This window comes from Pteropus alecto, unplaced genomic scaffold, assembly GCF_000325575.1.
Source record: "Pteropus alecto unplaced genomic scaffold, ASM32557v1 scaffold359, whole genome shotgun sequence".
In the NCBI taxonomy this organism is placed as follows: Eukaryota; Metazoa; Chordata; class Mammalia; order Chiroptera; family Pteropodidae; genus Pteropus; species Pteropus alecto.
The window spans coordinates 2,475,834-2,501,453 of NW_006443119.1; the positions used below are offsets into that span (position 1 = coordinate 2,475,834).

General features: G+C 51.0%; 1 protein-coding gene across 5 annotated transcripts in view; it reads right to left on the reverse strand.

The window, feature by feature from the left end:
* The window catches only part of SOX13 (SRY-box 13), a 45,290-nt gene that overhangs the window by 19,155 nt on the left and 515 nt on the right, over positions 1 to 25,620 (reverse strand). For 2 of the 5 annotated variants that reach the window (XM_025040502.1, XM_025040501.1), the window contains exon 1: positions 24,913 to 25,521. The exons of 1 other annotated variant lie outside the window; for it this stretch is intronic. In XM_025040502.1, the coding sequence (XP_024896270.1) occupies positions 24,913 to 24,926 (14 nt within the window). In that variant the 5' untranslated portion in view covers positions 24,927 to 25,521. Of the gene's footprint in view, positions 1 to 24,912; positions 25,524 to 25,553 lie in introns of those variants that run through there. 2 more of the 5 variants (XM_006922873.3, XM_025040505.1) reach the window with 2 other exon arrangements.

The following is a 25,620-nucleotide window of genomic DNA, read 5'->3' on the forward strand; positions in this document are numbered from 1 at the left end:
AGCCCAATTCTAGACAGAGCTTCTTCACAGGCTGCCAGGATTCAGCTGACCACCCGCCCCGTGCCCAAGGGCACAAAGGACTGAAGGAGCTGGGGAGAGACCATAGCTCTGATGTTCCCATCCACCGCCCCACCTGGTTGTCAGGCCTCTGAGGCACCTGAAACTTCTTCTGGCCCAGAGGGAGAGCCCAGAAAGAGACAGATGGGACAGAGGGGGTCTCTAACAGACTTGGAAGTGCTGCTGAGGTTCCCATAAGGATGTGGCCTGCCCCATAGCCTGGGTAAAATTGAGAAGAGGTAAACAGGGTCCCCAGGAGTCCCTTCTCTGGGGGCCTTCCTGCTTCGAGATCAGATACGGTCTCTAGCCCCTCCCATGCCCCATCAGCAGCCCACCCACAGGGCTAGGAAGCAGCTGCAGGTCCTGTCCTTGTCTCCCAGTGCCCAGGCCCAAGACTGAGCCCTGGACAGGGGAGTGTGTCTGGTCTTCTGCATGAGCAGTGCCCGGCCCAGTGCCGGCACACAACAGAAATGGTGCAGCTGGGGCTGACTGGCCTTGTCAAAGGCCTCCTTTTGGGGACATCTGTGAATATTAACCAAAGGAAGGAAGGTCAATAAAAAAGCATGTCATAATAGAGCAGTCACTTGGGCTCACTACTGAACGCAGGGGTCGCCACTCATTTCCCTGTCCTACCTACCCCAGGCCAGTGGAGGTGGCATCTGAGCCCAGGCCTCTGATGCCCTGGCCCCACTCTCCCTCTACCCTAGATAAATAACAGAATCTGGTCCAGCAAAGATAGATCTGCCACTTGCTTCACCAGTTACAGGATTCTATTTGTTTTCGACTTGAGTCACAGCCAAGGAAGAATTAGTCCGAAGAACTGAGGCCACTGTGGGAACTTACAGAAAAGACTCACCTCCGAAAACCTTAGTTTCTTGGTGTGTAAATGGAGACTCCAATACCTACTTTATGGTTAGAATATATAATTAAGGAATCTGGTATGGAACATATGTTCAGGAGAGGAAGGAGGGGAGAGAGACCTGAAACAGGAAGGGATGTCTCTCCTCCTACCCCCAGAGCTCCGGGGAGCAGGCGGGCCTGTCCTAGGCTCTCCAGGGGACAGGCAGGGTGCGACCCTCCAGCTCTGCTGGGAGGAGCCTGGCACAGCAAAAAGAAAATTGGGCTTTGTAGTTACCCAGACCTGTGTTTGAGGCCTGGCTCTACCTGAGACTCTGTTACCATGGGGAAGTGTCCATTTCTCCAACTCTAAAATGAAACAAATAATAACTATCTCCAAAAATTATTAAGATTGAATGTAACATTTGCCAAAAGCAAAAAAAATAGTTTGCTCCCTGAAGCCTCCCCACCCGCTGCATGGACAAGCCACCCTCTTCCTGCTCCTTCTTAACCGTACCCCACCCCCAATGGGTCTCCCTCTCTCTGCGGTGCTGCCTCACAACCCTGCACAGGTTGTCACATGGAGCAGACAGGCTGAAAGGACCTAGATTTGCCAAGGAAACCCCACATACTCAGCGCCACTGCTTTATCTGGCCGAGCCGCCATGCCTTCCCTTCCAGGCTGATGACACAAAAGCTCTGTAAAACTCACGAGCCCCTCAGCAACCTCATTTCCTCTAGAGTCCAAGAAGGTAAAGTGTTGTTTCACTAACCCCAGCGGTCCCCTGTAGAAACTAGAGGGATGACCACAGAGGGAACCAGGACAAGTGGGAGCCGGGCTGTATGTGGTGTCAACGGAGGCTCTGGCGACATGCACGACTGCTTCCAATCCCAGTGCTGCTCTCACCAGCAGAATGGACAGGCCAACTTCCTCTCCAAGCCTACTAATTTCTCTTTTTTTTCTTTTTTTTTTTTTTTACAGTAGAAAAGTTTTATTAGAAGAGAAAGTACACTTCCAGAAGTGGAAGCGGGGCTGAGCAAGAGAAGCGTGGTTCAAAAGGCCCCAATTTCTTTATCTGCAAGTGGGACTGATAACATATACCCAGCAGTGTGGTTACGAGGAAGAAACAACATAATACAGGCAAAGGCCAGTGCACAGCACACAGCTGTGTGGAACACCTGTAAAGGGCATTATCATCATAATCAAGAGCCAGAGGGTGAAGGTTAGAAGTGGGGAGTCATCCAATTCCACATGGCTCTGAGTAGGAAGGTGTTCAATAAATACTTAAGACTTAGCCTCTTTATACCACGGATTCTTTATCGGTAAAGGGGGTTGACAATGCCTACCTCTCATGGTTGTTGGAGAATTAATAAGTATTGCACATAAAATAACTTAGCACAGTGCCTAGCACAAAGCAGATTGGCACTTAGCATTGTTGTGGTCGAATGAATGAATGAATGAATGAATGTTTCCAGGGAACCTCTGCCAACCAAAGCACTCAGTCCCAAGCCAGTGTTATGTTTCAAAGGTCCTTCTTAAAAGCATTTCAAATATTGGCCTCCACATATCCGTGAGCCCACAGCCCCCTTTTAACATAGGTACCTCCATACTGCACCCTGGGGTCCCTGAGGGCTCTAAAAGGTGTCTGAGTCCCCCCTAGTTCCTCTCCCTCTTCCTGCCTCAGCCATTCACTGCAGCGTAAGGAAAGTGGGTCAGTGATAGAGATGGGTGAGTGGTACAAGACAGAAAGAGTCGGTAAACGCCGGTCCCCAAGAAGCCATCAGGCAGTGTTGAGAGGAGTAGAGCCTTGAATCTTAAGGTCAGCATGCAAATAATCAGCATGTCCACTTGGGCCTCATCCCCGCTGGGATGTACCTCCCTAAGGCTCCACAAAAGACACACCACCAGCGAAGGCCTGGGGGCTTCCGGACGGGTTCCAGCGCCTAGCTCCCCAACTTGAACAGACAGTGGAGGAGGAACACAGTGACCGGCAGCCCTGCAGTCATGCTGGGCGCACTGGCCTCACCTCTGGACATGCCTCTCAGGCCTGCCGCTTCTCCCTCAGCCTCCCCTCCCTGCTGCAGGGCTCTGGGTGGGCCGCCTCCCATGCCCATGTCAGCCTAATCACCAGCACGTCCCCAGACAAGCTCGATCATCGGAAACCCGCTTGGGCTCAGGCAGCATTCATTCTTCCAGTGCACAAAGTGTTCCGTTCTTTTTCTCTGCAAAGGCCGCATTTCCTCTCCCATTATCTGCCCCATCGGCAGCCAAGCCTGCCGCAAAAGCAAGATTTCTTCTTTTTTTTTTTCCTTTTTTTTATTATTTTTCATGGTCTCCTTTATTTATAGGTTATGTTTCTTCTTGGCTTTGGCTCCTTTTCAAAAGAGCAGGGAAGCAAAGGCAGGAGAACAGTGTCATAATTAGTGTGAATTCATCCCAAATGCTCGCCACACAACCCAAAAGCAGCCAGCTTGCACCCCAGTCTTCCTGGGACTCCACCTTCCAGCACCAGCACCTTTGCAAACTGAGGCAGGACCACTCCAACCAAGAAATGAGCCAGATTTGGCAAAGGAGTGGAATGGGGTACGATCTGGGAGGGATCTTAACATCTGGAGCCCACAACACTAATAATAATAAAATAATAACTGACGTTCAAAGTATTTAACAAGTGAGTGATGGGCACTAACAAATTCGATGGCACTCTTGGGACAATCAGATGAGTTGGTAGATGCCAGCCACCAACAACTGATGCAAATGCCCCTTCCCCATCACAGCTAACACTGAGCATTTGCTTTGTACGGAGCACTGTTTGAATCACTTTTACTTATATTGACTTATTTAATCTTCACAATAATCATCTGAGGTAGATGGTATTATTACCTCCATTTCATAGATGGAGAAACTGAGGCACAGAGGTGACTGCAGCCTGAGCAGTCTAGTGCAAGAATCTATCTCTCAACCAGACAAGAGGAATGGAGCACATAATATGCTAAGTGTCATCTGTAGGAATTAGCTCTTAATTCTTTCAACAGCCCTGTGATATAATTACTATCATCATCTCTGTTTTACCAATGAGGACACAGAGGTTTAAGGCTAAGAAATTGCCTAAGGTCATAGTGGTAACAAAGACACACTGAACCCAGAGACTGGCTGATGAGTCCCTTCCTTTAAGCACTGGATTATACTAGCTTCTCCTCCACTTGCCTGGGGTCCCACGGGCCATGGAAACTTGTTCTTGGAGAATGAATTGCCCTCTCCCAACCCCTAACCTCTGCTGGGCCACTGCTGCTCACATGATAGGGGTCAATGGATCCAGGGGCAGGTCCTAATTCAGTTGGCGTGAGAGAATTCAAAGGCAAATTTGGGACCAAAGAAGCCCTGGTTTCACAGATTGTAGGCCTCACTCACTCCTGCCAACCATGCCAGGAGACCAGGTCAAAGCAGGTGGGAGACAATGCCCCTACCCACAACCACATGCAGAGATAAAAGGATGCAAAGCCAGGGCCCAACCACAGCATCTTCTGAGTGAATTAGGGACAGTATCCCTGAGGGCGCAGGCTGCCCCGCCCTTGATGTCCTTTAGTTACTAGCACTTCTTCTTCATTTCCTGGCCATCCCTCAGTGCCATCTGTCCCCACATCTCCACTCCTGCTTCCTTAGCTTCCCATTCACGCTCGACTCTCAAGAGCATTGAGGAGAGAGCCACGTGCTTCACAAATTTTGCAATACATATGCCTAACGAATGGCTGCAGTCATTCTTATTTTCTTATCAATTTTTTCCTGAATACAAAAGGAACAAAAATTTATAACATAAAGTGGTCAGAAAATGGGTAACAAGCCACCCATTTCCCATTGATCTGGAGGAGGCCACTAATAACAGTTTGGCATATGGCCACCAAACCTTTTTCTATGCATCATTTTCTTTTTCATCATTGAGCTCATAAGCAAGTTTTTATACTCCCCCCCACCCCCAACACTTATAGAATATATAAGGGGAGTTTTCAGGTCACTGAAAATTGGAAATTATTAAAAGTTCTTCGTAAGACCACGTGTAATGGTTGCACAACTTCCACGCCATGGCTGCACCACGATTCACTTGACCGAATGAATGCCCATGGTTGAAATGGTCAACTTTTAAATCTCATGTTACTGAAAACTCCTCCTCACCCAAGGCCTTCTCCCCTCGAGAGGACTCTACCAGGTCACAGCCCTTCTGCTCCTGTGACAGATGGGAAAGGGCCCTGACAGTCAGTGGACAGTGCAAGGCAGCAGAAGGACCTCACCTGCCTCCTGCTGATGAACTGGAAACAAAGTGGCAAAAGGAGTAGAGAATCGAGGATGAAGCTATGATGGGCCCGAAAGCTGCGGCCCAAGCTCTGACTGCCTCTGCAATGGGGAGGGCCCGTCTCAGCATGTCTTACTTACTTAGGGCCTTGACTTCTCCTTAAAAAGATGGAGAACCACAATGAGATACTACTTGACACCCATTACAGTGGTTATTATTTTTTTTTAAATGTTGGCAAGGATGTGGACAATTGCTCGTGGGAATGTAAAATGGTACAGCCACTGTGGACAACAATATGGCAGCTCCTCAAAAATTAAACATAGAATAACCATATGATCCAGCAATTCTACTTCTGGGTATATACCCAAAAGAAACGAAAGCAGGTTTTCGAAGAAGGATTTGTATGCCAATGCTTTTACAGCATTATTCACAAAAGCCAAAAGGTGGAAACAACCCAAGTGTCCGTGGAGGGAGGAACAGATAAACAAGATGCGGTAGATACATACAATGGAATATCATGCACCTTAAAAAGGAAGGAAATTCTGACACATGCCACAACAGGGATGATCCTTGAAAACACTATGCTAAATGAAATAAGCCAGACACAAAAGGACTAATATTTCATGATTTCACTTTTAAGAGGTACTTGGAATAGTTAAATTCATAGAAACAGAAAGTAGAATAGAAGTTGCCAGGGGAGGCGGGAAGGGGCTACTGTTTAATGGGTACGGAGTTTTAGTTTGGGATGACTCAAAGTTCTAGAGATGCACAGTGGTGATGGCTGCACAACCTACATGTGAATGTATTTAATGCAACTTAACTGTACACTTAAAAAATGCTTAAAATGATAAATTTTGTTATGCATATTTATCACACAAAAAAAGATGAACATAAAACTGCTAATAATTTGCACTTTCTCGGCACCTTTAATCTTGCAGATGGGCGGAGGCAAGAGCATAAACACAGCCTCACAGACTGGGGACGAATGTCAGACCGAGCGTCAGGGAGAGCGTGGGCCCATGCTCACAAAGCCATAATTAACGTCACTAATTGAAGTGTCTAGAAAAGGCCAGGGTCCGACAGTGCCCACTAGCTAGAAGGCTTCCCCTGGAAGCCTCCCGCGCTTCTAGGATTCAAGGCTTCCACCTGCCATGCAGGGACAAGGTGTATTTAGGGTCCCTTAGCAGAGAGGTAAAGAGATCTGGGGGCAGGAAGATGGGGATAGAGGAAGAGATTTCGTGTTCCTTCACGTTGGTTCCTTGGCTTTCCCAGAAATCCTTTACTCGAATGTCCTTCTTAGGGTGGTGGTTTCAAGGAAAGCACTGGACTGACACCTGGTTCCAGAACAGGTGTGCCCCCGACCTGCCAAACAACCCTGGGAGAATTATCCTCCCCGCTCGGGGCCTCTCTCTAGATTTGCTCTCGGTGTTCTCCCTGACAAGGGTCCCCAGGGAAGGTCTGTGCTAACAGTGGGGGTGACTGGGGTAGGGGCCACCTGAGGAGAGAATGAGGGAAATGGGCAGCGTTCTCAGTCTGCAGGGACCCACCCCCTTATCCCACATGCTGGCTTCTGTGGGTCGCCAAATCACCCCTTTCCTCCTCGGTGAATGACGAGCTGGGACCAAAGTCTCATCCAGCCCTAAGGTTCACTTGATATTTCCACTTTCTATTAGTGGTGCCTTTACTGGTAAAAATTATCCCAGTTCCCACTTAACTAAGAACACATCACACCATTTCCAGTGTCTCTGAGAGCTGCCCGTGCTCCGATGGCAGGCCACCACGAGGGACCCTGAGGGATTTCCTATGGAAACCAAAAAACCACCAGCATCTTGTCCATTTTTGTCCAAAGAGGAACAAGGATGAGCGTCTCCTCTCCCACCCTTGCCTCCCCAGGACCGCCCTCTGCCCCCACTGGGCTGTTAGAGGCTTTCTGCCCTTCCCCCACAGCCTGCTGCCCTGACCCAGGGGATGGGGGTCAGTGATGGGGTCACTAGAGGCGCCAGCTCAAAACCAGCACTGTGCTTAGGAGGAATTTAACCCTCTTCCTGCCGGCTCATGACTATCCACCACCCTAACAGACCTACCAGTATGGAACGGGGAAAATAATTGTAGAGAGGGTCTAGACAGGCTGACGTGAGACTTCTGAGTGCACGGTGGAATTGAGCGCTGAATCTGGAGGCAGAGGTCTGAGTTTGAGCCCTAGCTCTCCCACAAACTCGGTCTTAATTCTCTGAGCCTCAGCTTTCTTATCTGTGAATTGGGAGTCAAAATACACACCAAGAGATTGCTGGGAGCCTTAGCAGAGTGATTTTCTAAATGTCAAAGCGCTTCATATACTTGATGGCTGGTTTATAAAGCCCCATACATGGGGGAGGGGTTTGGACACCTTTCATTCACTGTAAGATCTGGGACACACCACCCAAACTTCCTAGGTCTCAGTTTTTCTATTTGCTTGTGGAGTGAATTCTTCCTTCTCCCCCCAGAGATAATCTTATAAGTGGGGGAGGCACCATAGCCTTTGACGCTGTGAAATAAATACGGGTGCTGCTAAGCCTCTGATCTCTGTCTTCAGGTTGCAGTCAAATCATCAGAAAGATACTGACGGCACCTGCCATTTTTTGAGTGATCACTACAAGCTGAGCACTTCACAGATGTTTTCGGCAGTGACAAAACCTATTTTATAGATGAGGCGACTGAAGCCAAGGAGCGAAGGCAGAGTCCCACTTAGGGTTTGCCTGACCTCAAGCTCAAAATCACAGCCCAAGGCTCTGGGAGAAGAGACCACTGTCCAGAGGCACTCCAAACCCAATTAACCCTCTCACCATAGACATGGGTGCGGACCAGGCAGCCTTCGCTTCCTGCCAGGCTCCTGCGGGCAGCTCCTGGGCACCCAGAGTCCAAAGGTTAGTGAAAGACTGTTGATCACTACAGCTAGCTTTTGTAAATGTGGTGGTTTCCAGCCTCAAAGTGATCCCAACTACTTGTGAATTTCATCGGTTTTACAAAAATCTGTCCTGCTTGGTGCAGAACTGACCCCCTTAGAGACCAATTTAAGGGACCATACTGAGCAAAAAAAACAAAAGGCAGGGCACTCTGAACCAGACTGTCATTTCTACTACACCTGACAACGCCCAGCCCGCAGCGAGTGTGTGAGAAACAGAGTTCCCTTTCTGGGCTGCTCTCTGGCACCAGCACGGCGGGGTCTCCACCCCAGCCCACCCCTGCTCCCAGCTCCCGGACACTCGGCGAGCAGGTCTCACCCTTGTTTCTTTGAGAGAATGCTTCGCTCCAGTAACAGAATAACCACAGCAACAGTAACCACCAAATACCTGGAGAAGAGTACCCTGTGGCAGACGCTATTCTGAACACTTTCCACGTAACCCTTTTTATTTAATCCTCCCAACGTGCAGGACTGATTGTCGGCCGCATTTTACAGTTGAGGAAGCTGAAGCACAAAGAAGCTAAGTAACTTAGCCAGGGCCAAACAGCATATCTGTGGGTCACATCTGAAGAAGAAATACTGAGGGAGGCTGAGGGAGGTGTCACGGCCGGCAGTCTATCCCCGCCACACTCTCTTTCCCCGGATCCTACAGAGGCTACACTCATGACCCGAGGGGCACCCAGGCAGGCCCCAGGAGAGCAGCAGCATCGCACCCCAGCACAGGCCCCAACAACCACCAGCACAGTGGCCACAGTACTAATATCGGCTCCCACTTACCGGTGCCTCCTACACTCCAGGCCCTGTACTAAGTGCTGTAATATATACACCACTTCATTAAATCCTTTTCACTTTGTGAGGCAGGTATTATTCTTTTCCCATTGTGAGAAAAGTAGGCCCTAAGAAAGTTCTGGTATTTGCCAGAAATCACACAGCTTAGAAGCAGAAAAACCAGCACTCAAATCTAGATCTGCCGAACTCCACCTCACCCCGAGACTCCCTAACCCAAGGCTGCGGAGACGCGACCGACACCATCAGTCCTGCCCTGGCCAACTCTGCTGAAAGGCTTTGTTCCCACAGTGCAGCCTGGTTTCCTAGGATTTCGTCTCACCACTCCAGACCGAGACAGGGTCTGGTCTCCTCTCCGCCAGCCTCACCCAGTGCCTTTGCATAATGAGGGTTTGGTAAAGCTCACCCAACTCCCTATCTCATTTGTTCAAAACCATATCAAACCATTGCCTTTTAAAAAGACATATAGAGATTAATATTTCTCAATATATTTCTAAACAATATAAATTTGCCCATTCGTTTAGAAATGGCACGTTAGATTTCCCAGGAAAGCTGGCCACCCATACTCGTGCACTTGGGCCCAGTGGGACCAAAGCCAAGGGTGGCATAGGTCAGGGAAGACAGGGAAAAGGGACATCCCCACCACCCAGGGCTGCCGGTGCGGCCCCACACCCTGGGATCCGACTAGCCCTGGCAGGGAAGGTACAGTTGTCTTGACCGCTAAACAGTTTAGCGTGATTTGAAGGCAGCAAAATGTCTTTAAGGAAAGAAAGAGAACAGAGATCTGTTAGAATTTGTCATAGAACAGTGAGAGAGAAGTTTCAGCCTGAATGAATGAGCCACCATCCTGAAAGTTCTCTGAAATATTCTCTGGTTCCTTATTATCAACAAAGTCCTAGCTCCCTGGCCTGCTACGACCTTGGTAATTTCCATCTAAGCCAAGGCCCTCCCTTTCCCCCAGAAGGACCCCTCAAAGCCCCTGGTGCAGAGGTGCCCCACTACTATTTGCCTTAGCAGGCCACGGGGTTGCTAGTGGAGCCAAGTCTGGTGCTGGGCCCAGAGTATGTGCTCCACACACACTTTACTGAACTTATCTGTGCTGAATTGAATCTCCGAGTTCATCCTTTCATGAACCCTAGCAAGAGCCTTGAGCTAGCCAGGGAGAAGGATGTCAACCTGAGAACAGAGGACAAGTACCCGCTTCAGGACTGAGTGGCAATCAGCTGTGTGAGGATAAAAATAATGGTCCAAACCTCACAGCTGGAAACCAGGCCCGTTCTCTCAGTGCCCAACGTCCGTCTTCCCCACTGCTCGACGCACAGATTCTCTACCCTGGCTCCTTCCAGAGTCCCACAGAAACGTTTTCTCCCTCCAGCAAGTCTGCCCTTCCCAATCAAGCAATGGCACCAAGCTTAGAGACCCGCTGGGTTGCAGGAATCCACGACTTGAGAGATTCACTCTCCTCAGAGCAGCCTGAGACCCTCGCAGCAGCGAGGCCGAGGCCAGGGGACCAGGCACCACCGGCCCTGACCCTGAGAAATCTGCCCACTCCCTGAAGAAAGGTTAACGTAACTACTTCTAGTCCAAGCCAGAGTTGGGAGGAGAATGAGGGGACAGCAAGGAAAGGATGAAACCAACTTACGTGAGGGGCGGATGGAGGAAGGAGACTTGCTTCCAGGAACGGAGACGTGTGATAAGGCCGGGGAAGTGCAGAGGCCAGCCTGGTGGAGGAGTCTCCCCAGGTGCTGCTCCTGCCCTCTCCATTGTCCCCCACACAACCTTGCACACACGGCCCAGGCGCCCGCAGAGCTCTATCTACTGCCCCGATCTCGCAGCCACCGAGCTAAATTCCACCAGCTCAGCACTTCTGCAGAAAGGGGGTTGTTTTGCATGTGCGCCATTCTTTCCACAGGGTGGTCATCTTGCCAGCTCCCCCTCTTCCGGGGTCCTCTAGCACACAGCTGCTCTCCGTTCCTCACAGGGGTCTTCCCGGGCCCTGCCATCTCAACAAACCCTACAGTGACTGTTCTAAACATCAGTGCCCTGACCCCATTTCAGAGAAAAATCTGGAGCCCGAGGCCCAGTGGGCATGAGTGTGAGAGGAGAGCCTACCTGCCCCGCTTTCAAGAGCCATTTGAGTTCAGGGAGGAATGCCATGCCATACAGAAGGGCATCTGCCCGCACAGGGCTGGGTTCGAATTGGCCCTGCACTAAAACTGTCCCCTAGCACAGGCCAGGACACCACACAGTCAATCATGAAATTGTTGACCCGTGCTCTTTCCTGTCCAGCCTCTTGCCATGGCCCCTAAGATTCTCCTCAACACTGGAGAACAGAATGTGCTTGGCTGGAGACCTGGGTGTCGTAAATTGCTCATTACATATTCTCAATCTGGAAAACAAAATAATAGAAGGCCTGGGCTTCTCTCACCCCCAGCACTATTTCCTGCAAGGCCAAGAAGAGAACTAAATACCTCCTTTGGCCACAGTCAGAGAGAGAAATGGATTCTTACCACCCCAGAACCCCCGGGTGCTCCCTTTTCCGCACTAGCCTCGCTGGTCACAAGCACAACAGCCAGGCCCAGAGGAAATCCTTCTGTCTCTAATTTCACTTTATCCTCACATTTACTGAGCACCTGCTAAGTCCCAAGCACTGTGCGCCTGCGTGCGAAGGCTCCCCGGTACCCATTCGCAGGTGAGGGTGGCCACCGGGGAGTGGTAGAATGACTGACTGGGCCTGTGTGTCCCTGCTGAAGATCAGTGGCTTGTCCAGCCCTCTGTGCTGCCCCCAGGGAGGGCAGATATGTAGAAAGTGACCTGGAGCTGACTCCATTCTCAGTCTCCTGCCTTCTGAGAAGGGTCATTGGGGGAAATGGGACAGGAGTAAGAAGGCATAGATGAGCAAAAAGCCAGAAGCAGCCATATTTGCAAAGAACAATGGTATAAAAGACAGATCTGAATATGCCGAGAGATAGATTATAAAATTGTGTTCGCTGTATTGGTTATATACAAATTGCATGTAAATATGTACATGCCCTTGAAAAAATCCAAGTGTGACTGTTGCTCTTTCTTTCTAACCCTCTCACTCAGGGTTACCTAGGAAGCTATCTGGCAGCCTGGTCAGGGCATCCCAGAGTACTGTCCCCAGCCACACCTCCCAGCATTCCCCTTTGCACCAACTTCTCTCTTTGGCCTCACCTCACCTTGCAGCCACCTGAGAAACATGAGTACAGACAAAGAAGACAAAACACACATGTGCTCACACCGGGCACGACCGAAGTGGCAAGTGAGGGTGGAAAGGAGAATAGTGGCCTCTGCCTAGGCAAACATGCTTCCAACCTGGTCTCGGGATAGGCTCCTTGCAAATGTCAGGAGACCCTATGGGCTCTAGACATCCCTCAGTGCCCCGGCCCTTCCTATCACCAATTCCTCAAAAGCAACCGCAGGAGGCCAGGGGGCTCTGCAGCGAATCCCCGAGTGGGTTTCCACTGGTTCTTCACAGGGTCAGACACACGGTGTGGACCAGCTAGCTCACCCCTGCAGACAACCAGTGCAGGACAAGGAAGCCCCACCGTTTGGACAAGTCCCCATCTCCAAATCTCAGTCTCCTCACCCACAGGATGGGCAGTTAGATACTCTCAGCCCTTCCTGATCACAGGTGTTGTGAGGCAGCCCTGAGATAAGCCACATGGAGGGAGGCCAACCGGGAGGGTGGGGGCAGCACCAAGTGACAACGCAGGTTTATGGAGAGGAGTCTGACTCCACATCTGGAGTTTTAAAACTGCAACAAAAATGACCAAGATGGCTGTCATTGTCCTTATATGACTACTGCCACAGCAGCCCAGCATTCTCATTTCATCCTGGCAGGGGTCACAATGGCTCTTTCCAAGTTGCAGATGGGAAAAGCAAGTTTCCAAGAGGCCAGAGGGCACATAAGCCAAAGCTAGACCAGAGTCTCAGTCTGCCCATTGGCCCCCGCTGCCCGCAAGCCCTCATCACCAGCTCTGCAGTCACAGGAAGAAGCCAGAGGGCCGCTGAGGTGCTTCACCCCTGTGGGAAAGGCAGGGCGGGGGCCCCACTGCCTGATGCACAGGGAGCAGCACCGAGACTGGAACCGCTGCTACAGCCGCTGTGGAGTCAGCTCCCTTCAGTTCAGCCCTGCAGGCCCCGCGCTGCCACAGGAAGGCCAGCGTCCGGCCCCTCTGGTCCGGAGCCTCCCAGCGTGACTGATCTGCCCATGGCCTAGCACCAGTTCAAAAATCATGGAAGGAAGGAGACACAGTCGTTTCCACGTTACAGATACAGAAACTGAGGCCCAGGAAGGGCCTGACACGGACAGTACCACACAAGGAGTGATCCTCAGAGCTCCCATTTACTATGCAACCGAGGGTCGTGAGTACTTGGCTCACCTTTCTCTCTTATCCCACACTCACCCAGCCCCAGGGGAGATCCATTACCCCATTCTGTGGAAAAGGAAAATGAGACTTAAAGAAATTAGGTATATGGCCCAATATCAAGATTCAACATCCAAAATTTTCAAATCTAGAACTTTCTGACTCTAAAACTCTGTGGCGTTTTCACTAAACAATCCTGCTTCTCTATAAATTAAAGATATTACAGAGTGAGTGAGACTAAGTTTTTCATAATGTATTGGTGTGGAGGAAGTAAAAACGAGGAGAAAGACACAGTGTGACAACTAAAATTGGCACCTCCCCCTCGCAGCAAGCTGGGATGAGCCTGAAGTCTTCTCAGCCTGGCCCAGGCACCCCTCCAGCCGTTGTCCTCACCATCTATAATACAGGTACAGACCTGCACTTTCACATCTCTACGCTCTGGTCACTAGGTGCCTCTACCTAGAAGGCCTGTCCTACATTCTTCACCAGAAAACTCCTACACCTCACTCAAAGCCCAGCTCAGATGTCCTGGCCCTTCATAAATCACTCCCTAGTAATCCGAAGCAAAGCTGATTGTTTCTCCAGGGCATTCCAGAGCCCTTGGACATCCAGGTCTCTAGTACTTGACTGGACTGCAATTGTTTTTTACTTGCCTAGTTTCCAGGCTCTGGCTAGATTTCTGCTCCCGATTCTCTGAGGCACAGGGACAGTAATGGCCTTCTCTTATATAGTGCTTACTATACAACGTGCATCGCACCAGGCCTCTCTTTACACATTTAACAATCACGACAGCCCCGCCAGGCAGTGACTATTATCACCTCCATTTTACAGATGAGGAAACTGAGACACAGAGAGGTTAAGTTACTTACCCAAGACCACACAGGCAGTCGGCGGCAGAATCTGCCGGTCTGTGCTGGTACTGTATTATTTTTCCTTGCCTCTCAGAACCCGAGTACAGTGCCTGGCACATGGTAGGTGCTCAGTAAAGGTTTGTTTCATAACGAGGTATAGAAGAAGGAGCATGTTGCTGCACCCCAAAGTCCTCCAGCCTCTAATTCCACCTGGAATGCCTTGGCCCAGGGCTCCCTCCTTGTCAACCCATCTTCCATCACCTCTGACATTCAGTGCTTCTTTCCTCCCAAAAGCGCCAGGTGCCCTTCACATCTCCCGTCCGTTTCTTCCTTGGGCACCCTAGCAGGGGTGAGGGGTCTTTCTGGCTTTCCAGTGGGGAAACTGAGATTCACTGAGGTCTCATGATGGGTGCGGCTAGTGTGCCCAGCTCCCCCTACTCCAACCCTGCCCCAGTCAGGATTGGTTTTACCTCATCTGAAGCAAGAAAAACAAGCACCAAGAGGCAGGGGGAGTCTAGAGGTCGGGACCTGCCCTTCCCTCACTCCCCCCACCCCTAGTTGACCTGGCCACTGGTCTCAGGACTGGGCCTGAGAGAGGGAGGAGGGGGGTTGCTCTCTGGGGCCAGGGAGGAGGAGACAAGAGGTCCTTTGTGTCTGCAGTGCTCCTGAGACACCTGTTCTCCCTCCTGCCTGCCCATGGGCTCCCTCCCTCCTGGCCAGCCTGTGTGCGGCCTTGTTTATCCTGCAGCCCTGGCAGCCAGGCCCAGCTTGCTCCCAGCGTGGGGCTCCGACAGCCCCTGCCAGCACCTGCCTGGTCCTGGCAGCCCTGGAGGCTGCCGGCCAAGCACAATCACCCCGCTGTTGACACAGTTGTTGATTTTCAGGAAGGCAGGGAGGAACGGGAGGGGAGGAGAGAAAGAGAAGTAGCAAAGGCATTTAACGCCAGCCTGGCTAATTTGCAGTTGGTCCTGGCAATCCTGCACCCCCTGCAGCTGCCTGGGCGAGGCTTGGGCTTCCAATCCCTGGGCTGCTTGGGCCACACGCTGCACTATGCTCTAGTCCCACTGGAACCCACAGCGCCACACCACGAGCAGCCCCCACACATCCATACATACTAGTGTACCGCAAAACCCATGTCCCCGTGTCCTGGCACACACGACTCATAGCTGAACAAGGCCTCTGGGCACCAAGAGCCCCTAGCCGCCCTGTCTTCGAATGCCCCCTACTTAACCCCCTGCCAAAGTCAGGATGGTCATCTGACATGCTCTTGGAGACCCAGGTGGAGCCTCTGGGAAACAAGGGGATCTGCCCTCACAACCTTCTCCTCTCTCTCACCTGTTCTAGCCAAGCTATCTCCTCATTCTCTGGGTCTTTGTTTCCTCTTCCAGGGAGCCTTCCTTGACTGCCCAAATCTGGCTGTGGTACCCATCTTGAGTGCTCCCAAAGCACTCCACCCTGCACCTCCCTACCTCCACTCTTGTCAGTCAGTATCTAATCAATTATTTACTTCTCTTTATCTTCTTCAAAACTGTGTAAGGGCTATGCTGGTCTGTTAGCCCAGTGTAGCAGGGCACAGCCAAGAGGCAGGCACTCGCTACACATATGCTGAGCGGATGGATGAACTGAGCAGGCTCCCACAGGCCAAACACCCACTCCACCTCTATTCCAAGTTCCCACTGGGAGAGTCACCTCGTGGACTAATAAGGCCCTGTGGCTGGTGAGAAGGCTCAAGTGCTTCAGTAGTTCCCTGTTGTCTGTCACCAGCACCTGAACTTAGGTTGCTAAATTCAATCAGCCAGCAATCTCTTCAGATATCAAGGGCGGGATCCTGAGGGGCAAGGGATGGGTGAGTTTTCATAATGGGACAGGGAGAAAGGTAGGACACAGAGGAGACCCTGTGGGTAGAAGGCCAGCAAAAGGGCCTGGCGGAGGGGTTGCTGTCAGGGGAGGCAGGAACCTCTTCTCCCCATTCGCCCATCAGCCTTCCCTGCCCCATCCAGCTTTGCCTTGGGAATCACAAGGTCCCTTATACCTGTGGCCAATTATCCAAACAGGACTCTGATTCCACAAGAAGGATGGTTATGGTCCAACTCCAGATCCACTCTAAACTGCCCAACACACCCAACCTAAGCTTGCACACCGGCTCTCCTTTCAATTCTGGTTCCCCAAGCTCCAAGTCAATCACTGCCCAGAAAGGGGTAAACAATAGCCAAGAATCACCTCCGGATTGGGGGTGTCATGTTGAGGAGGATGGCTCTAAGGCCAAGCAGAGCTAGCGGAAGAGAAGAAAACTTCCATTATGAAAACCATAGGTCCCAACCTCACGCCTGTCAGAATGGCTATCGTCAAAAAGAACAAACAACAAGTGCTGGCGAGGATGTGGAGGAAAAGGAGCCTCACACACTGTTGGGATCGTAAACTGGTGCAGACACTATAAAAAGCAGTATGGGAGATCCTCAAAAAATTAAAAATAGAACTACCATAGGTCTCACCAATTCCATTTCTGGGTATTCAGCCAAAGAAGTCCAAAACACGAATTCAAAAAAATAATATGCACACTTATGTTCACTGTAGCATTGTTTACAATAGCCAAGATATGGAATGAAATCAACATAGATGTCTATCAACAGATGAATGGATAAAGTGGTACAAATATACAATGAAATATTACTCAGCCATAAAAAAGAATGAAATTGTACCATTTGCGACAACATGGGTAAACCTAGAGGGTATTATGCTAAGTGAAATAAGTCAAAAAAGAAAGACAAATACCATATGTTTTCACTAATATGTGGAATCTAAAAAAAACAAAGTAAACAAACAAATAAAACAGAAACAAACTCATAGATACAGAGAACAAACTGATGCCAGAGAAGAGGGGGTGGGGGTGGGAAGTAAGGTGGAAAAGGGGAAGGGAGATTAAGAAATGCAAACTTCCAGTTATAAAATAAGCCACAAGGATGTAATGTACAGCAAAGGGAATAGAGTCAATAATAATATCCTAAGAATTATGTATGTTAATGAATGGTCACTATATTTATCGTGGTGATCACTTTGTAAGATATATAAATGTTGAATCACTATGTTGTACACTTGAAATTAATATAATATTATATGTCAAATGTAATTAAAAATAAAATTTTTAAAAATTAAAAAACAATAACAACAACAACAACAACAAAAAAGCACACACTAAGTCCCTGAATGGTCTGAGCCAGTTCCGACAGGGCCCTCACGGCCAACTGTGCAGACTGTGCACTGCACAACTCTAAGAGCCTCATTCACCCAGACTTAGATACTTGTTACAGTAATTCTGTCAGACAGCAGTAAAGTTCATCCTTTCACTTCCTCAGATACCAAAAAGAAAGCTCTTCTGCTGTGTACCTCTGCTCCAGACCAGATGTGACACAAGTCCCTTCTCAGTTCTCTGACCCTGCTTCCTGGCTAAGGTACCTGTGGGTGAAGGCTGAGACCATCTCCCCTCCCTGTCCCACCAGCCCCAGCTAGGGGACCCCACTGACCCACCACCAAATCCCCCTCCTCTCTGGCCCCTCGCCCTGGCCAGATTCCCACATCATCCACTCCTGATGTGAGGGGGCGGCTGCGGTTCCATGCTCACAAGGACACTGCAGGAGGAAATTGAGCTTACAGAGACAGAAGGGAGGGATGGAGAGTGATTGCCCACTGCGTGCTGCTCCCCAGATAGACCGGGATTGAAACCCCAATCGTGTGGGGCTCAGAGGATATGGGAGACTAGAGCTCGGGAGGAGGGACAAGAGAAGGGCCTCCCTCTGCCTCTCCTCGGCATGGCACCCGCCTGCCTCTTTCTTTGCCTCCCAGTCCACTCTCCCCCTTCCTCCTTGACACTGGTCTAATGTCCCCACTGTCTCCCTGGGCTCTCAGAGGCTTTGCCCGGTTCCCCAAGGGTCAGAAGGGGGCTGACCAAGCTCCCAACTGGCTGCCTAAACACATACATGCACATGCGCATATGCGCATGCACATGGACGCACACACGCATGCTCGCATGCTCGCACACTCTCTCCACCAGCCAAGAAAAAGAGCCAGGCAAGCCAGAGAAATGGCAGGGGCTGAAGGGGCCACTCCCTTCTGCTTTCAACAACTCCCATTCATTCCCCACTCCCCTCACCCCACCTGCCTCTGACAGCCTGGCTGTACCTGCACACAGCCGTCCTTCCAGCCCCTCCCCACTCACCTTTTATTTGCCCTTCCTTCCCCACTCCACCCCACTCCACCCCACCCCTCAAGGGACAGGCCTGGAACCAAAGCCTCACGGGATGGGTGAATGACTTCAGACTCCTTCAATAGGGTTGGGAGGTGGGGGGCGAAGACTTGACAGAGCTTCACATCCCACACACTTAAACAGAAAACTCCCCTCACCCTCCACGGTGAGGGTGAGAGTGAAAGGCCTGCCTTGTGTGGCCAGGCAAGAGTTAATTCTCTTGTGTCAGCATGAGGGCAACTTAAGCCAAGGCTACACTCCCTTTCCTGCCACCTCCCAGGTGCCAGGGCCAACACAGGAGGCCTCAAGGGCCTGGGTCCCTGGGCCACCCACCCCAGCCTAGCCCATCAGTGGGGTCCACGGGGCCCACTCAACTGTCATCTTGAAAGGGTATCAGTCCAGTCCTACAGGCTTCTTCGCATATTCCCACTATTACCCCTCCTGCCAGGGACCCTTTCTTCCGCAGAATATTCTAGTGCTGGTCAAGCCTCAACTCCTTTTGGTCTTCCAGAGAGTAAATGGACAACTACTTTTTGTTTCACTGTCTGGCAATTCTACATATATTTTAAACCCTTGCCATTCTGATTATAAAAATATAACATTGTTGTACTACTTTTAGAAACTACAGAAATATAGAAATAACAAAATAAATATAAACCGCAATTTTTAAAAAGAAGCCAGCAAAGGCTGTTGGTCCAGGGCAGGCCACCCCAGCTGTGGGAGTTGGGAGGATCCGCTTTGCCTGCTTCACCTGGCCTCTAATCGGCCACCTACCCTCATCTTGGACTTAAAAGGAAACCCCCTGGCTGTCCCTTCAAATGGCTGGACCTGAACCCCATGTCATCCACCTCTGCCCCAACTCAGCACAGGCCTGGGACTGGCAGGGGAACCTCTAGCTGTGCCAAGGAGCCAGTCAGCCCCAGGGTCCCCCACCCACTTTGGAGAAGGGGCGGGACCAGGCCCTCTGGGAACCAGTTCTCACCCCATCCTGTTCCACAGGCTGCACATTCCATTCTGAGTCAAGCCGGGGCGGGGATGGGGGAGGTAGGGCGAAAGGAGGAGAACAGTCTGGCCTCCTCTGGGGCGGATCCCCCAGGGAGCTCCAGGCCTGGCAGGGATCACAGACCTAAACCACCAGGGGAAGGGGCAGAAGGTTCCTGCTCAGTCTGTGGCCTCTGCCCATTCTCCTCCCCTCAACTCTAAAAACTAAAACCCTACCTTGGACATGTCCCAGAGACACAGGGAGACAAGGTTGGAGGTGGGTGGGTAACACTAAGCTCCTCCCCCAACCTGGCCACAATCCTTTAGGCTGTTTATGGGGCTTCATGCCAAGACCATTTAAATGCTAAGGCCACTTCTGAGGGGAGGGGAGTCTGAATGCTGTGTGTCAAAGGATCTGAATTTGGTTTGATGGTCTGTGTCAAGCTTCCCAAAAGCACCTGGGTAGTGACGCTATTTAGGAAAAAAGGTGGCAGCTGGAGAGACTGTCGCTACTTCTTTCCTTCCCTATATACCCCTCCACCCACCCCTACCCCCACCGAAAGAAAAAACACTTCGGGCTGGAACCTTCAACTTTTGGGTACAAATCTCAGCCCCTGTGCTCTCCTAGCTTGTCCCCGCACGCACACTCACATTGAGATGACAGTCACACACAGCATATCTCGGGCTGTGCCCAGTCCTTGGGTTTGCCCACAGATGACCTTGGGAGGAGACGGGGAAACCCCAGCCACTTCCTCCTCACCTCACAGCCTCTTGGAGGTCTAACTGACCACTGGCGCTGTTCCATCTCTGAGTCCATCAAAACTCTCCCTGATAACACCTAGGATTGAGCTGAAGGGCTGCAGGGCTTCCGGCCCCTTTCAGATAGGCCAAGTCACAGGACCAGTAGGGTCTTCAGAGGTAAGAGAGCCAAGAACGTGCATGGAGTCATGGGTAGGAACTGCGAGGTTCCATGCCATGGACCATGCAGAGTAGACACAAACCTTTTCCTGGAGGAGCCACAAGGGCCTTCATCACCATGAAGCTAGAGCAGGGATAGATACATGGGTCTCTGTGCTAGCTCCAAGGCACCAGGCTGAACTGTATGCTCCACCCCGCTCCACCCCACCCTTAGGAGACAACTACCATATCACTGCTGCTCAGAGGAAGTATTTGAATTTTTAAAAGAAGCAGCATCACCCCAACCAGAGAAGGTGGCAGAGGTTGAAGGTGGCCCTGATAAGCTGGTCTGTAACAAATCTCCCAATCAAGTCTTTCTAAGGAGCTGAAAGAAGGACTAAGGAAGGGGCAGTTAAAATGGGGTTACCCAGGCAAAGACCCCAATTCAGGTCATGTCTTCCTGCTTGAAAGCCATGAAAGAGATCTTCATGGACCCTGATTTCCCTGCCTGGTAACAGGCACTGTGATAGTCTTCTTGGCTAAAACATCCAGGTTCTAGGAAGGAGACCAGCAAAGGGTGAGGATCACAGCGAGTTCAGGCAGGAGTGAACCTCTTAAGCAAACACTGAGCACAAAAATAATTCCCATTCAAAGCACGATTTACTGTGGGCCTGGCGGGGCCTTCCCAGCACAGAGCCCTTTGCAAACACTCAGCTTCACCCCTGAAAGTAGCTGGGGGAGGGGCACATGGACACAGCTGCATTTGAATTCCACTTTTTCCAGAGGCATCAGTTTCTGCTACCTAGCCACCTACTCGGGGGGCTGCCCAATAAAGGCCAGCCTTGAAGCATCTCCAGAGAGAGGAACACCTTTGCAGAATCAAGTGTAGCCCAATCAAACACTTGTCTAGCAACAGCAAACTCAAGACCCTTACCATTCTTGGAGCCCTGCTGCAGACATGATCAGACGGGGAAGCCTCCATGTATTAGGAGGCAGGCATTGGATGTTATTGTCACATCTCACAGACGGGAAAACAAGCTCAGAGATGTCATGTACCGCATACCCCTCCATGCACTGGCTCTAAATCCATCTCACTTTATACATCACGTGGCCCTGATCTGCTAATTATCCAACTAGCAAAATGTTCAGGATGCCCCGCTCTACTACGAGGAAAGATGGGGATAAAGATGTTGCTGGAACCTGAGACATTTCCAAAGCCAAGGCAGCACTAGAAATGGTCCTTCACCATAACGGATCCCCACACTCCTGATCACAAAATCTGAGTTAGGGTGAACGCCCACCGTCTCCAGGCAAGAGCAGAGCCTCATATCAGGCAATGGTGTGTTAGTGAGACCTGTTGGCTGTACCTGCTCTACAATCTCCCATTGGCCCACCCTAATCCAAGGCATCACCTCGGTTCCAAATCAGCCTCCTAGCTGGCCTCTCTGCTTCCATCCTTGCTCCCCTTCAAGCTATCCCCTGCTTAGCAGCCGAAGCTGCTTTTTTACATCTTTTTCCCACTTATAAAAGCGGTTTAGGACCATTGTAGAAGATTGGAAAAGTCAACAGAAGATACAGAAGGAAGTAAAAATCACCATATGTCCAGTATCTAGAATTAAGCTCTGGAAACATTTCAAGGCAGCCTTCTAGTCTTTTTTCTATGTATGTGTGCACGATGCGTATGTATACATATTATCTTTACAAAATTGGTACTATACTATATAGTTTTATATCACTTTTTACACTTACTAAGTACAGTTTCCAGGTTATGAGCTTCTCTTGTTTAACTACTCTTTTTGGGGGTGGCATGTAGTTGATACATGCACATGGTACTACAGTCAGAAAGGACAAAAGAGTCTACAGTGAAAACACCATTTTCCCTCCATCTCATTCCTCAGCCGCTGTTTCCCTCCCCTGGGGCGACTTTGATTACCATTTCTTGTGTACCAAATAATCTTTTAAAACCATAAATCAGATCATGTCACTCCCCTCCAATGGGTTCCCATCACCTGGCCATAAAATTCAGGCTCCTAACCAGTCACTCCTAGCAGGTCCCTAGGACCAGGCTCTGGCCTCCTCTGATTCCTCTAGCCTCCCTCTCTAGCCACAGTGCTGTTGCAAACCCTATTCTGGCCTCAGGGATTTTTCATTTGCCAGACTTTCTACAGGCCTTTGTGCCACTGGCTCCTTCTCATCCTTCAGGCCTCTCGCTAAGCAGTCTTCTTCCTAGGGCGGCTTTCACTGACCTCCCTATCTAGGGCCACCCCTGCCCCCCACTATATACGCTCTCTGTCACATCACCCTGTTGAATTTCTTTCACATCATATAGGATCTAATATTGTCTTGGTTACTTATTTCAAGTTATGCATTGCCTGTTTCCTCTTACTAGAAAGAAGGCTCCTTGAAGGCAGGCATTCTACCTGTCTTATTCACCCCTGAAGCCCCATATAATAGATGTTCAACAAATTTCTGTTAAAGGAATGAATAGGACTAAACTGGCTGGTTCTTATCACTGAAAACGCCCACTTGCAGGATTTCCAAGCACCAAGAACCAACCTCCTGGCCATCTTCAATGCCTGGGGAGGGGGTTAGAGGGTCAGAGAGAGAGAGAAGCCCATTGTCTGAGACAGCGTGGGTGGCCAGCAGCAGCCTGCTCTTCCTCCTGTTCCCAGCTCGCCCCTCACATAAGCTGCGTATTTTCAGAGTCTCGTATTGGACAAGGGAGCTTGTGAAAAACCCAAATTCCTAGAAAATATTCTACATGCAAGTGGAGAGTTGGAGGTGAAACTGTGGACTGTCAGGTATCCAAAATCCCACAACCATTCTGCCCAGGCAGCTGGGACATTCCAGTTCCCAAGTGAGCCTCAGAAGCAGGCAACCCAGACATCACTGCTCCCCCAGGAACAGCCCCAGCCCATCCCATCTGACTCTTCCCCTGAGCCCCAGACACCTGGGCTCCTCTCCCCAGAAATTCACCCAGCCCCAGAGACACAAATGCACATCCAATCCTGAGCCAGCAGCCCAGGCCAGAGTACTCAGGGGACACCCTGTGGAGACACTTCCTTCCTGGGGCCTGATTTCCACTGAGAACACTGCAATTTGGGCCAAGATTGATTTGAGAGAGAGAGAGAGAGAGAGAGAGAGAGAGAGAAGAATGAAGAGAGAAAGAGAATGTATGTCAGCTTCTCATCTACTTTTTAAAAACTTAAAAAAATACATCTTCATAAAAAATTACGAGAGAAGAATGAAGTGCCTTTCACAAAAATTGTAAACGCAGAGAGGGAAGGAAGGGGGGTGCAGAGGAGATAAGAGACTCGATAAGATGGAACTAAACAAGGAATAGGTAGGATTTGAGGAGCCAAAATTAGGAAAGGGTGAGAAGAGTGAGGTTTCTTCCTCCCCAGAAGTGGACAATTATTATAATTGATTAAATGAACACAGTCCCAAAGTGCTCTTCTGGGCTCTGTTCAAGGTCAGGTTAGAAACAATGACAAGAACATAGTGCCAGCACTATGTGCCAGGCACTGTTCTATGAGCTTTATTTTATTAAGACTTTTAGTCTTCAAGAACCCAATAAGGTAGGTACTGTTCATATTAAACCTAGCTTGCAGAAGAGCAAAGTGAGGCACACAGCAGTAAGGTTAAATTGCTTAAAATCACGTCGCCAGTGACAGTTAACCACTAAGCTATACTTGGCTTTCAGTGGTCAAATTAGGGGGGAGGGGGGACTCCTTATCCTCCTATAGTTCATGCCTTCCAAACCACTACCCCTTAACTAGTCATTAGATGCCAATTTCAAAGACGTATGCATAACTCTTCCCATTTTGCATAAAGGAAAATCTAGAAAAATTAGACTCGCCGGAGCCCACGATGCCCATAGGTGAGGAATTAGGACCAAAGTGTGCTGAATCCCAGCATCTGGAGCGTCACTTCCTAAGGGAGCCCAGTCAGCGTAAACCAGGGTCCCTGAAAAGTCCTCCCAGAACAGCAGGATCTTCCCTGGCTGTCTAACGCCAGACCCCCTCACCAGCGCTGAGGCGCCCTGCCCGGAAATTCCCACAGAGTCAAAGCAAACTTCCCAGGAAAACTCGCCGGCTTTCTCCTAGCCCCTGTCTCGAGGGCGGCTGCCAGGAACGCCGCTGGAGTCCTTGCAGCTGCTGTCCGCCCTCCAGCGCGGGAGCCACCGCTCGTGCGCTGGGGTCCTCCCGGAAAGGTCCAGGGCTGAAGTTCAAAATTCACTTCCCGCCTAGGCACAGCTCGCAGCCCCGCCCGGGACTCTAAAGCCACCCCCACGTTCCTGCACCCCACCCCACCCCCAGCTCCGGTGAAGTAATGGAGCAGCTCCAGCTGCAAGATCCAGCCGGGCAGCTGGGAGACCCCGCGGGCGATCCCTTCGCGTCTCGGGACTCGAAGCTGCCGGCGAGCGCGCGCACGCGCACACACACACACGCACACACACACGCACACACACGCACACACACACGTGTGTGTGTGTGTGCGCGTGTGTGTGTGTGTGTGTTTACGTACGGAACGCGCGGGGTGGGAAAACAATGGCGAGCCTCTGGGAACAGAGCGACTAGCCCCCCCCCACACACACACCCAGGGACGATTTGCTCTTGTGATGAAATAGGGATGAAAAGGTTCACCTCCGACATCCCATGGCGAGAGGTGGGGGTGGTAAGGAGGCTAGGTGGGAGGTGGAAGGGGGGCGAGACGAGAGCAGCCGGAGCAGAAAACAAACAGGATACAGCGCCCGCCGGTCGGCTGGTCTGCTGGGCAACGGACCTGAAAGGGTGGGAAGGTTGGCGTGGCTGGAGCCCCGCACCCCATACACCAGGGCGGGGCGGGGGATGGGGGAATCCGCGTCTCGGCGCCTGCACCCGAGCCCCGGGTGCACTCGGGGCGCGCACAGGTCGCCTCGGCTTCCCGCTGGGAAATCCTTGAACTGGGTGCACAGACAGGCTGGTGAGAAAGACCTGGTGCCAGTCGGCCAGGAGCGGGTGTGCGGGCCCCGCAAGCTCCGCTAGCTCGGTGCGCAGAGGCACAGCCACCCACAGCCGCCCACAGACTCGCCAGGCAGCCACCCCTCTCTACAAGGACCCGGTCTGCCCGCGAGGAGCCCCCAGCGTCTGGCGTTGATGGGGTCAGGTGGGGGTCTGTCCTTCCTCAGAAAACTTTGCAAAGGATGGAAACTCGCGGAGCTGAGAGCAGGCGTGTGCCCAGAACCGTGGGGGCGCGAGTGTCAAACTTCCGAGGGCGGGGAGGGGGCGCGGAGGGGCGCACTTACTACTCTACGGGGCGCCGGGCTCTGGGTTCGCTGCTCCGGCTCCTGCTGCTCCTCCGGCCCTCCTGCC